This window comes from Sorghum bicolor, chromosome 7 (genome assembly GCF_000003195.3).
Source record: "Sorghum bicolor cultivar BTx623 chromosome 7, Sorghum_bicolor_NCBIv3, whole genome shotgun sequence".
In the NCBI taxonomy this organism is placed as follows: Eukaryota; Viridiplantae; Streptophyta; class Magnoliopsida; order Poales; family Poaceae; genus Sorghum; species Sorghum bicolor.
Window position 1 is genome coordinate 19314121 of NC_012876.2, and position 12311 is coordinate 19326431.

General features: G+C 45.1%; 1 protein-coding gene across 5 annotated transcripts; it reads right to left on the reverse strand.

Annotated features, from left to right (window-relative positions):
• LOC8076261 lies at nucleotides 4067-6427 on the reverse strand. 5 transcript variants are annotated; one of them, XM_021464376.1, is made up of 2 exons: nucleotides 4902-6189; nucleotides 4067-4358 (listed from the first exon to the last, which is right to left on the reverse strand). In XM_021464376.1, the coding sequence occupies exons 1-2, from the start codon at nucleotides 5952-5954 to the stop codon at nucleotides 4338-4340; spliced, it is 1074 nt and encodes a 357-aa protein (XP_021320051.1). In that variant the 5' UTR covers nucleotides 5955-6189; the 3' UTR covers nucleotides 4067-4337. The 5 variants fall into 5 exon arrangements, with proteins under 5 accessions (XP_021320051.1, XP_021320050.1, XP_021320048.1 ...); XM_021464375.1 differs by having other exon boundaries at nucleotides 4067-4458; XM_021464373.1 differs by lacking the exon at nucleotides 4067-4358 and adding an exon at nucleotides 6203-6427 and having other exon boundaries at nucleotides 4471-6020.

Here is a 12311-nt window from a genome sequence, read left to right on the forward strand (position 1 = left end):
TGGTTGTTAGGTCCTATTCCCATCCCTCGAACATGGCCATTGTGGACTCGATGTTGTTAACGACGCGGTTCTTACCCGCACACTCGAGACCTAAGTGACCTAGTCTAGAGGGATACGAATTAGGGGACAACCTTCGTGGAACTGTCAGAGGCCAACTCGTTAGGTGTATCTCATGGACACGAGTTTGCCTCGCCATGACCATCGGGCTTTACCCCATTTTCTTGCGTGTTTATCTTATCTGTCTCATATGCTTATACCACCTAGACCCGGGTATTTCCCTTAGTTCCTGCGGTGACAACCGCATCGCCTGGAACTATAGGAATGACCTTGTGCTGATTCAGAAGCACCTAGGTCGTGAAGTGTTATGAGTTGGTGTAGATTGTGGGGTCAAATCTCTTTTATCCAACCGTCGTTCGTTCCATGATGAGTTGGTCGAAAGAGTATGAACTCCATTCTTCTTCTCCCTTGTTCTCAATCCTCGTCGATCCACTAAGATGTGGATTGAGCCCTTTTGCTTGTTTGATGTTTTGTTTCCAATCCCGCGATTTCCACCGTTGCTATGGCAAGTGGATCAATGGAAAGTGAAACTCGTGTCTTTTACCACCTTTTGGTTCTTCGTACTTAAACTCTTGTATGCTTGTACCTATTCGACCGTAGCGTTTCTTTGGTTCTCACGGTGAGAGCCGCACTGCTATGAACCCTAGGGATGTCTTAGTGCATTTAGTGCACCTAGGTCGTGGTACCCTATAAGTAGTTTAAGCACTCGTGTTCTTGTGTGTCACTCTTTCTGATTCCCCGTCTCTTACCATGGCGAGTGGATTGGAAGGAGTAGACCACTTCCCTTTTCTTCTCTCTTTGTTCCACCCTCTCTTGGCTCTCGCCAACTACAATGGCGTATGGATTGAGAGAGACCGAAACTTCTTGTGCTTGTAGTCTTTTCATCTCCGTCAATCTCCGTGATGCTTGGATTGAAGGACCACTAGCTGTGGTGTTTGCTTATGATAAGTTAGGGTCTAAGCCATTTATTAAAGTTGTACAGGTTGACACAGTCGACCCAGGAAGTACCAGCTAGGCTAAGACTCCAGCTGTTACTTAGTGAACAACCATTTCCGTTTCTTTTAGCCTAGGGATCGGATATCCACCGAGAGGGCTAAGCCGTTATCCTTTTGGTGCTCTTTTAGTGTAGTTGTTCTTCAGTGCTCTGTCGCCTCTTTTTGCAGTCTTTCTAGGTCTAGTGGTCTGATTGTTTCGCCTTGTTTGTCGCTTACGAGGTAGTCGCTTCGGGGTTAGCGTTGATGGGATTGGGACCTGTTGAAGGAAGGACATGTAGATGGATTAAGGACCTCGGATGAGAACAACTACAAGTGAACTGAGGATCTTGGAAATGTCACTCGACAGGTGCCATGTCCCACCCAACCTCGTAGAATCCTATTAGACATGCAATAATATAGATGCTAGTGCTTTACTTTTATGCAAATGAACTGAGATAGGTTGCATGGTAGAAATGCTTGTGAGCCATTGCCTTGTTGCAACCTATAACCCTTGCACACCCGCTGTTAGGTTAGATGCTTGCATACTACTTGCTACTGCTTCTACTATGCATTATATCTGTGATGTGATGCAATGTGGGAGATTGGATGTGAGTGGATAAGGCACGTGGTGCCAATAAATGGATAATGAGATGGTAATGGATTCGGGGAGATCTTGGCGTGTGTCTTGGGTGTGTGGTGAGGGTTGAGTCGACCGAGCAGGATCTACGACGAGTCTTGGGACAAGTCTTGCCAGAGGATGCTACCTGGGCGTTCTCCATGAGAGATACCTATGGTGGGTACATGTGATAGGGAGAGGTCCTGGAGTGGAGTGTCTTCGTGGGATGAAGCACCGAGATGGGAGGTGCTGTTCAGCACGGGGTAGCCGGATGTCCCATCGAGCGGGGCATCGGTTGGCCCCTCGTGAAGATGTCTGTTTGGTCACCCTAAGGACTGATATGTTCTGTCGACTGGGTCTTAGGAAGCCTTACACGCCACTTGCCTTATTATGGTGCGGGACGGATGTACGACCAGCTAGTGCGGTGCCACTACTACTAGCTTGATAGCAGATAGTGTAGGGAGGTACGGGCATGAGGACCCACACCCTCCTAAGACAGTGTAGTGACCTTGGGGGCCCGGTACTACGCCTCACAGTCTCAGCATGCTGGTGGTACTCCAGTATGGCCCTAGTTCTGAGTGGTAGGGTGGCATCATATTTAGTTGGGAGGCAGCTCGAAATCAGCCTAGACGGGGGCCACCGTCGATGATGGTGATCTTGTGGTTAGTGTAAACCTCTGCAGAGTTTTGGTTGATCGATCGATACATATGCCAATTCGTCGGCTATGGACCTTTCCTAAGTACAGCTTCACTTGACTAGTGAGAGGAGTCCTTTCTATCTTCCCCTGGGTTTGTGTTGGATCCGACGTTGACTGTTGAGGCAAGGCACGAGCGGGAGTCGTACTTGCCGCCTAGTGAGTGAGAGTGTGGTGAGATGTGTGTGATGGGATAGATGGATGGATGGATGGATGGATGGATGTGTGGTTGAGATGGATTAAAACTTGATGAATTATTATTATTAAATATTAACAAACTTGCATAGGAAAAACTACAGCCATATATATATAGGCCTCTTGATCTACCCTTTGCATTCCACTTACCACAAAGCTTACGCAAAAGCATAGGGTGGGAGCCAGTGGCCAGTACAAATCGTACTAAAAATTGTTTAGCAGGTTTTGAACGTGGTCTACGATGATAACTACGGAGAATAGAAGGATTAGGTGGTCTCGTTCCTGCGCTCAAGTTTGGTTCGGAGATGAAGGCTACGCCCGCTGATAAACTACGCCGACTCTGATGATTACTCGTGAAGGAGGAGCCTTCACTGCTGACGTGCTACATCGACTTTGATAAAGTCCCGCATGTGTTTCCGCTAGAAAAACAATGTAATAGGCTTGTTGACGAAGAGTTGTAAAGTAAATGTGTTGTAATCTTATTTTTCACAATGTATGACTATGATAACAGCTGATATATGATAATGTGATGGCTCAATTTCTGAATTATCACATTATAATTCAAATCTGTGGATTTTTCCCTTTGTGGAAAAATCTAGGTCGCTTCAGCGCCCTTGCTAGTCCTCCACACCTTCAAGCCATCTCTATGCATCCCTTGGTCCTCTCCGTGATTCCTAAGCATAATATAATTATTAGATAGTAATCTATTCTCAAAATCATAAAAAGACTTGCTTAGGAACGAGCTCACCTGTAAATTTAATTGTCATGTACGTGAGCTCTTGTGATTGGACCTTGAAAGTCCAGCGGAGGATCATCTTGTGTATTCGAAAGAGTGATGTCCTCATCAGCCATTAAGGAAGCTTTTAGTCTAAACATATAGAATAAAGGTCCGACATATTCTATCCCTATTGGAGGTAAAACAAATGTTTGCCGGGCAAACTTTAGGAGAGCAAGCATCTGGGAACTGTTGATGGGGAGTCATCACTTCAACAGATGTAACGCTGTTCAGCAGTCAGTGCAATAGCGAACAGTAGATTACAGTAATTGTCATTCGGCTATTGCCCGACATAATTAAGTCTCTAGACGTGTTTAATGTTAGTCATATATCTAGAGAAGAGAATTTTAGAGCTAATCATTTGGCCCAACAAGCATCTGGTTACAAGGTTACTAGTGAAAAGGTTTTAGGGGGTGTTTGGGACTGCTCCACAAACTCCACCATGGAGCAGCTCCACGAAAAACTAGAGTTTGTGGAGTACCTCTTTAGGTGCTCTCATAACTCCACCCTTTTTCTCGAACTAAGTGCGTGGAGCTGAAACCGTTTGGCTAAAAAACGTGGAGCGGAGCTGAAAACGTGGAGCAGAGCAGTCCCAAACACCCCCTTAATAATGGAAAAGCCCATGTTAGGCTGCTAGCAGAGCAGTCCCAAACACCCCCTTAATAATGGAAAAGCCCATGTTAGGCTGCTAGTTCGGTCCTGGGCAAAATTGAAAGTTCTGGGGCTGGACAGTTTAGTAGTTTTGGGGTACAGGGTGCGGAAAATAGAATTACCATTTCTGCTCAGTTAAGGACCTTTACAAATTATCTCCTATATACTTTACATGGTATCTTTTCTGTCACAGTACCAGCACTGTACATGGGACACAAGTACAAGCGAGATCTTGTCTCATGGGTCATGGCTGATGGCTGTATATGCCAACAGAGGGGTAAAAAAAAGGAAATGAATTTGGCAATCATCAATCTTTTACTCACACCTGAAATGAAAATCTTCAAACCCAATCAATGCCGTCTAGATCTTCAGTTCTCACACTATGTACATCATCGCCTGTTGAGATAGACAGACAATTCAGAAGACGCTGTCATCCAACACCTCAAAAGCCAGCTATCTCACTCACATCCTGAAGCTAACAACAATTAAAATCCATCTACAAAAACAATAACGAAAAATCCTTCGTTGGCTCACGTATTTTGTGCATTATAGGGAAAACAAAATACAAATTACAATCAAGCACTCATGCATTGATTTGGCATGCTACTCAATGTTTCTTCAGTAGCATAACAATAAGGTAAAAAAAGGCCGCAAATTATTGTTTCACCCCCTGTTCATCTCAGAAGGGTTGCTATATATATTATTACATTGTCTGATTAAAAAAAGGAGCTAATATAAAAAAAGTTCAGCAACAAAATTGTCCATTGACAGAACCGATCATGGCATTGCTTAAATGCTTACACATTCAGAGTTCATCAGAACTTTTCTAATCGCGACGGCCAAGACCAAAATCATCAGGCACCTAAGCAGTGACATGGATGCAGCGGCCTTGATCAGGGGTCTAACAATAGTGCTAGCAGAGAAGGTGAGGCTACGTACCTCAATGAAATGGTTCATCAGCAGCTCACGCTCAGCCAGTGGCTGGTAGCTCTGCTCCTTGGAAGACGACGAAGACCTGCTGCTGCCTCCTCCTTCTCTGCTGGTGGTGGCCTTCTTCTTCAGCAGCTCAAGGCTTGGTGCTTCGAAGCTCCTCTGCCGCCACGGCGGCGCAACGCCGCCGTCGAGCATTGCGTGGATCTCGGCTAGTATCTTGGAGTGTGCGTCCCCGACGGACAAGGTGGACTCTCTTAGCTTTGTGAGCTCGGTTTGCAGAGACTGCACGGTGGCCTTGATCTGCTCGACGTCGGCTTCCAGCGCGGCGTTGCTCTTGCACGATTTCTCGTCTTCCTCGGCGATGATCTCAGGCGAGGCCCGGCCTGCTGCTGAGCGCACGCCGCACTGCGCTTGCGCGGAGTAGCTCGGCGCGCGCCGGGGGAGGCGGTAGGAGGCTGATCGGTGCAGCCTGTGCGTTGGCGCCACCGCCTGATTGGGTCTCGTCGCCCACTCCTTCTCCCTGCCGATCACCTCGCCGATGTCCGAGATCGTCCTCTCCGGCCTCCGGTCGCCGACCGTCGACTTCTTGCCGGCGTCGACGTCGAGCTCGGAGCAGAGCTCCTCCAGGTGTACCGCCGGGAGGGACGCGTTCCTCCTGGACGCCGCGCCGCCGCTCTTGGCCAGCTTCCGCAGCCAGGGGAGATCGACGGCCGGCGAAAGGGGATCGTCCCCGGGGGCGTGGACGGCGAGCAGCCGGCGGTTGAGCGAGCTGATCTCCATCTCCTGGTGGAAAACGACGGCCTTGAGGAAAGCCAGCGTGTCCTCGTCGTGCTGGATCCGCTCCTCCGCCACCCGGCGGAACTGCTCCGCCTCCATACGCTCCGCCGCCTTCTCCGCCTGCAGGCGCACGATCATGGCCAGCGCCTCGTCGGCCCCTGACGCCGCCGCCTGCCGCTCCTCCTCCAGCTCCGACCGCAGCTTCTCCACGGCCTGTGCCTCCTGCCTCAGCGCCTCCCGCAGCGCCGCCACATCGCCTTCTTCCTCAACTCCTCCGGCCATCGTCGATTCGGTTCCACAGCCACGGGATCTTCAGAGCGATTAAGAGAGGAAAAAGAACAACGGAATCTTCAGAGAAACCAAAAAATATATGATTTAGGATCACTGGATTATGACAAATCTTGCTTTTTTGCTGGCTTGTCATCAGCAAGAGAATCCAAAATGGACGATGACAAGCCGTGACGTACGGATTACCGTGTGTTTATCCAAATCCGTAAGAAAAGAAACTAGCAGGTAGACAAGGCACCAACCTTTTGAGAGAGATCGTGTTCCTGAAGCTGAACGGGACGCCGGAAGCTCCGGTTTTCCAACGAGGACGATGTTGAGTGATCTTCAATTGTCAATAATTGGCGACTTTAGGAGCAAGGAAAGCTATATTTGTTGCATAAACTAATCTTTCTGTTAACCGTCATTGTGAAAGGGGCAAGAAGAAAGCTGTAGTGCCAAAGAGTGGCTTTGATCCATTGGGCTCATATATAAGGTACCCATTCAATTTTGTTTAAATAATTTCCATGATTTGTTAAATTACATTAGCCGGCACAATCATTTCCCAGTTCCTCCAGAATCTGTCAGTCTGCCCCAAATAAAATATGAAAGATTTTAAATTAAAAGAATGAAACGTAATAAGTCATTAGTCAACTCGATAGGAACTGTGGGCCCCCACATGAGTCTCCGGTGATGGGCTTCATCTGTTCATTGGATTTGGACAGGGGCCACACTTGTTTTTAAACGACCGTCACGAAGAAACCAAAGCGAAGGGTGGGGTGGCGCGAAGGACCAAAGGTGGTGGAGGCGCCGACAGGCCAGTCGGCAACTGCCATGTGGCCGTACGGAATTTTAGGTTGAAATGTTGAATAACTTTGAATGCGACGGGGTACCTTTTTATCAAAAATTCTCATTCTCATTTGGCCAGTTTGTTTCAAAATCTAGACGCCTGAATTTTAATTTTTGGTGACGATTATTGTATATATTTTATTAAAAAATTACAGTTTTAATTCATAGCAACTTCTGTGGGCATAATCTGTAATTTTTGGTTCCAAGAATAAAAAACTAGTTAGACAAAAATATAAACCCGATAAAATCTGATTTGTGTTGACACAAAGACAATTAACAATTTATAATTTTCTCTATAGTCAGATAGCAACAAAAATTTGAGATCTCATGACATCAAGACAAATAATAAATCATAAAAGTAACAATTTACTAGAACTAGGTGGTGGTACAATAGTGTTGCTAGTATCATCTTAAAATTCAGGCACCTAAAATGTAGGAGAAGTATAAAACAATTTGTAATATATTTTTCTTTTCTTACAATGACAAGGCACATATATCGCCAACAATATTCGACGATGAAAACAATTTGTCAACCTCTACCCATCTTTCGGATATTGTAGGCGATGGAATCAAAATAATATTTTTTCCATCATGGGCCATGTGCTAGTAGTTAAACATTTAGGCTTTTCATTTACTCATACAAACCCTTTTGTATAATCCTTGCACAAAAACTGTCAAACCGGCCAGCCCAAGTTGGCTTAGCCCCACTAGTCTATGAACTTTCATAGGTGACTCGGGAGCATCTCGAAGAGCTATAATCCCACTCTCATTAGCTATATACCCCCTCCGTCCTAAAAATAAAGTTGTTATAAGAATTGTATTAGTCAAACTTTTTTAACTTTAACTAATTTATCAAAAATACATACAATATTTACATCTCCAAATAAATTTATTATAAAATATTTTTTTTATGAAACAGTGGGGTAACCCCCACCTTTCTTTTTCTTTTTTCTATTTATTCGAACAAAAGGTAAACCAGTACAACATCAGTAGCACGAGTTGTGCTAAGCTTCTAAGAGAGCTAACAAAGCTCAAAAAAAAGAAAAGGGAAAACAACATTAGGATATACTCTCCAGCCACAAAAGGAAAGAGTCTGCTCGACTGGGTTTGGCTTTGATACAAATCAAACCAAATTCATGTTTGAAGTGGACTTTCCAGTTAGCCAGCGAGCATGCTTTGCCATCAAAAATTAGATTGTTTCTGGAGCACCAGATGGACCAGCAAGCAGTGATCAGAACTTCCCTGAAAATTGGGTTGCCAAAAGATAATCTTGCAGCAAGTATCATGTCAAGGTGGGGTAGATTTAAGTTCCAAGAGATCCCAACAAGGTTCCAGCATGCTTGACTAAAAGGACACTCGAAAAAGAGATGATAGATAGTTTCTTCCACATCCAGGTTGCAAATGGCACAGGAGTAACTGGTAAGATGCATGCTTTTCCTCCTCAAGAGATTTCTGGTGTTAAGTCTGTCTTTGAGGAGTAACTAGAAGAAAAACTTATGTTTTCCAAGGTTGTTGCCTTTCCACATCCATTCAAAAAGGGGGGAAGCTTGGTGATCCCCGAGAAGCAGGTGGTAGGCCTTCTTGGAGAAGAAAGAGGTGGATGGGTTCCAACGATATGCCCAAATATCTGATCTTTCAGTGTTCCAATCAATTGAACTTAGGAAGTTCTGTAGGGTCTGGAGTTCCTAGGCAGCTTCTGGGGATAGTGGAAGGAAGAAATTGGAGCTGGTGTCATTCTGCATAAATTGTGAGAAGGAGCACTTTTTCCTCTTTGCAAAGGAGTATAACCTTGGGAGGGAGTCTTTGAGGCAGTTGGCCACCCACAAATCAGCCCAGAAGAGTATCGAGTGACCGTTACCTGGGCAGCAAATGGTCATGCTTCGGTAAAGAGAGCTCTGATTCAGGATATCTTTCCACCAGAAAGAGCCCGAAGGGTGTCTAGCATGTGGAGGAGTGTTATGTGATAGATAGAGTTTGTCCCAGGTTATCCTAACCCAAGGAGTATCTGCATGATTGTAAAATTTATCCAAGAATTTCAGCAATGGCTTTGTTTTGTTTGTTGATATCAATGATTCCTAGGCCTCCATCTTCCTTGTTTTTTGCAGGCTGCTAGGCATTTTCCTTTCGTGTTGATATCCCCTCCATTCCAGAGACATTGTTTCCTGTATTTGTCAATCTGATCAATAACTTTTGGGGGCAGGAGAAGGGTACACATGTAGTAAGTGGGCATGGCAGAGAAGACCGAATTGACCAGTAGGAGTCTACCATGGTAAGAAAGCATTATGTTGATGCCAAAGAGTCTGGACTCAAACCTTTGAAGAAGAGGTGCAAAACTTTGTGTACTTGGTTTATGAGTGCTGAGAGGGAGGCCGAGGTAGGTGAAGGGCATACTTTCTGTGAGACAGCCAAAGGTGTTGGCAAGATGAAGAAGTTTTGAATCATCAACATTAACTAGGACCATGAAAGACTTGTGGTAGTTGACATGGAGGCCACTAGAATCAGAGAAGGATCTAAGAAGTCCTTTTAGATTGAAAATGGTCCTTGTGTCTGCGGGTAGAATAAGCAGTGTGTCATCAGCATACTGAATTATGGGAAAGTCCCCTCCAAACTCATCCGAAATGGGGTGTTTAAGGACGCCAGCATGCCAGGCAGCATTGCTAATAGTCTGTAGCAGGTCAGCAGCAATAACAAAGAGAAGGGGTGATAGGGGGTCTCCTTGTCTGACTCCTCTGCAACACTTGAAGGATTTTCCTGGTATACCATTCAGCAGCACCGAGGATGTGCCAGAGCTGAGAATCATATGAATCCAATCTAGCCATTTAGAGGGAAAGCCTTTGGACCTTAGCATTTCTAGGATGAACCGATGCTCCACCTTGTCAAAGGCCTTTTCGAAATCCAACTTCAAGATAATGATTTCTTTTCTAGACTGGTGACAGATGTGAAGGAACTGGAAAGCCCAAGCAAGGCAGTCTTGAATGGTTCTTCCATTGATGAAACCATACTGGTTGGGGTGTACTACTTTGGTGATTACTGCTTGAAGCCTGTTGGAGAGGAGCTTTGTCAGGCATTTCAGAGAGTAGTTCAGTAAGGAGATAGGTCTATAATCACTAACAACTGTGGGATTGCCTTTCTTGGGAATAAGAGTTATATGGGAGGAGTTCAGATAGCTGATATCAATGGCACAAGAGTTGAAGCTGTTGAGGTATCTCAAGAAGTCTTGTTTAATGATGTGCCAGCATTTCTTAATGAAAAGACCATTAAAGCCATCAGGACCTGGAGCATGACTGTTGGGAAAGTCTTTTATAATAGACTCAATTTCCTCAGAGGAGAATTCAGCAGTGATTGGGGAGAAGTCCTGACTCTGGAGGAGACTGGAGAGATCATAATGAATACCTTGAAAATCATTTGTACCCAGTCTGTCAGTGAAAGCATTCTAGGGAATAGTGTCTTTTTGATCATGATCAGAAACAAGGATGTCGTCTTCAGTTGTCAGATTTCTAGTGTACTTTCTGAGTCTGCTCTGGCTGGCCATTGCTTGGAAGAAGGAGGAGTTTTCATCACCTAGAGTGACCCATCTGATGGTGTTTCTTTGCTTCCAGTATTTCTGCTTACAGTCAAGGAGATGATTTAGGTGATTCTTAACCAGTGATCTAAACGCTGACTCTAGGGTAGAGAGACTTCTTTGATCCTCTAACCCATCTAGGAGGCTAAGAGTCCAGTTTGAGTTGAAAATTAGCCTGTTGATGTTGGACAGGTTTCTACTCCACTTTCTGAGGCCAATTCTGGTCTATTTAAATTTGGCAGGCAGAGTTTTAGCTGCGTGGGAGTAGAAGGGGGTAGAGTTCCAGTGAAGATTGACAGTGTCTAGGAAACCAGGGATGTCAACCCAAAAGTTTTCAAATCTGAAACTAGAACTTTTAGGAATCTTGCTCCCAATGTTGACCACAAAGGGCGTGTGATGAGAAACCGGTTTGGACAAAGGCTGAATAATAGTGGCCGGGAATGAAAGGTCCCAATGGGAGGAAACCAGAACCCAGTCCAATTTGATTCGAAGTGGATCATCCTACATATTACTCCAAGTATATTGCCTGCCACTTAAGGGTATGTCAAGAAGATTGAGATCAGAGATCAAATCATTGAAGAGCTGCATTTCAGTTGAATTTCCTCCAGGTTTATTTCTGTTTTCGGTGCTCCTGTAAAGGTTGAAGTCCCCAATTAAGATCCAATCTTCAAAATCAGTAGAGTCAAGATTGATAAGCGAGGTGACAAAGCAAGTTTGCTATCAGAATGTGCGGGTCCATAGACATTCGTTAAATGGAAAGAGTTTTGATCGAGTAAAGAGGTCACTTTTAAAGTGAGGGCATAGCTGTTAAGCTGTATAGTGTTACAATGATAGAGTTGGCTGTTCCAAACAGTGAGGATACCCCCTGAAGCTCCAGTCGATGGTGAGTAAGAAAAGGTGTCCAGATTTCTGGTGCAGAACTTTCTGATGTAACTTCTGTCGAAAGTTTCTTTCTTAGTCTCTTGAAGACAGACTATGTTACAGTTGCTTTCATTGATTTTGTCTCTGATGGCGTCCCATTTAGCATGTGAATTGATCCCTATAATGTTCCAACAGAGGATTTTCTGGTTTCTTGTATTATTCATAATGAAAACTGATGGGAAAAATACAGGGTGATGACGCACTTAGTGTCCATGCAAGAGTATGACAGAAACAAAATAGAAGAGACAGATGAAAAAGGGGTAGATGATAAAGCCAATAACTGTGAGACTGTATCCAGGCAACCGAACTTAAGAAGTTCCTTACAAATAATTATTAACCCTGTGCGCAGACAGGGGAAGAAGTGCTAAGCAAAAGCAAAAGCAAGTGTGCTGTGGATGCACAACAGCAGCCAGTCGACTAATCCAGTTCTTCATTGATGGTGTTGTCCTTTTGGAGGATCAGAGCAGAAACAACCTCACGCTGAATCTGGAGGAAGCCCATTCCAATTCCACGAATAGCGTCCTCATTAAGATGAGGTGCTGGAGGCGCAATCACTGCCAGAGGGGTGGGGCTGGGAAAGTCCTTCTCTTCTGTAATGCCAGGCGCAGGGGGGCTCTTGAAGCCAGCTTTCTTCTTGGTAACACGCTTGCTACGTCGGCAGAATTCAGCATCAAGGGGTTCCTGGATCTTGCGAGCCCTTCTCTTGTTAGGAGTGAAGCTGTCTGCTAGGATTTTAGTGATCTCATCATCATTGAGGATGGATTTGCTCCCCCCAATGTCTTCCTTGATCTAGGGAGGGAACAAGCAGACCAGGCGAAGTAAAGAAATTGGGTCAGCAAAGTAATCTGGTGTGGTGATGTTCTGATCAATATCAATCAAGGTAAGATGTTGAAAGGGTTTGTGATACACATGTTTTGTAATGAAGTTGTTGAAGAAGTAAAAGAGGAGAAGGAAAGGTGAGTGTACCAGAGGTGAGGCGAAGAGCTGCCGAGCAACAGGGAAGCCACTAGGAACAGACAGTGGAGGCATCCTCTCTCCGTCTT

Bases quoted from the DNA above. Each gene is read 5' to 3' on its own strand.
- LOC8076261 (XM_021464373.1), bottom strand. From the start codon at position 5,954: ATGGCCGGAGGAGTTGAGGAAGAAGGCGATGTGGCGGCGCTGCGGGAG.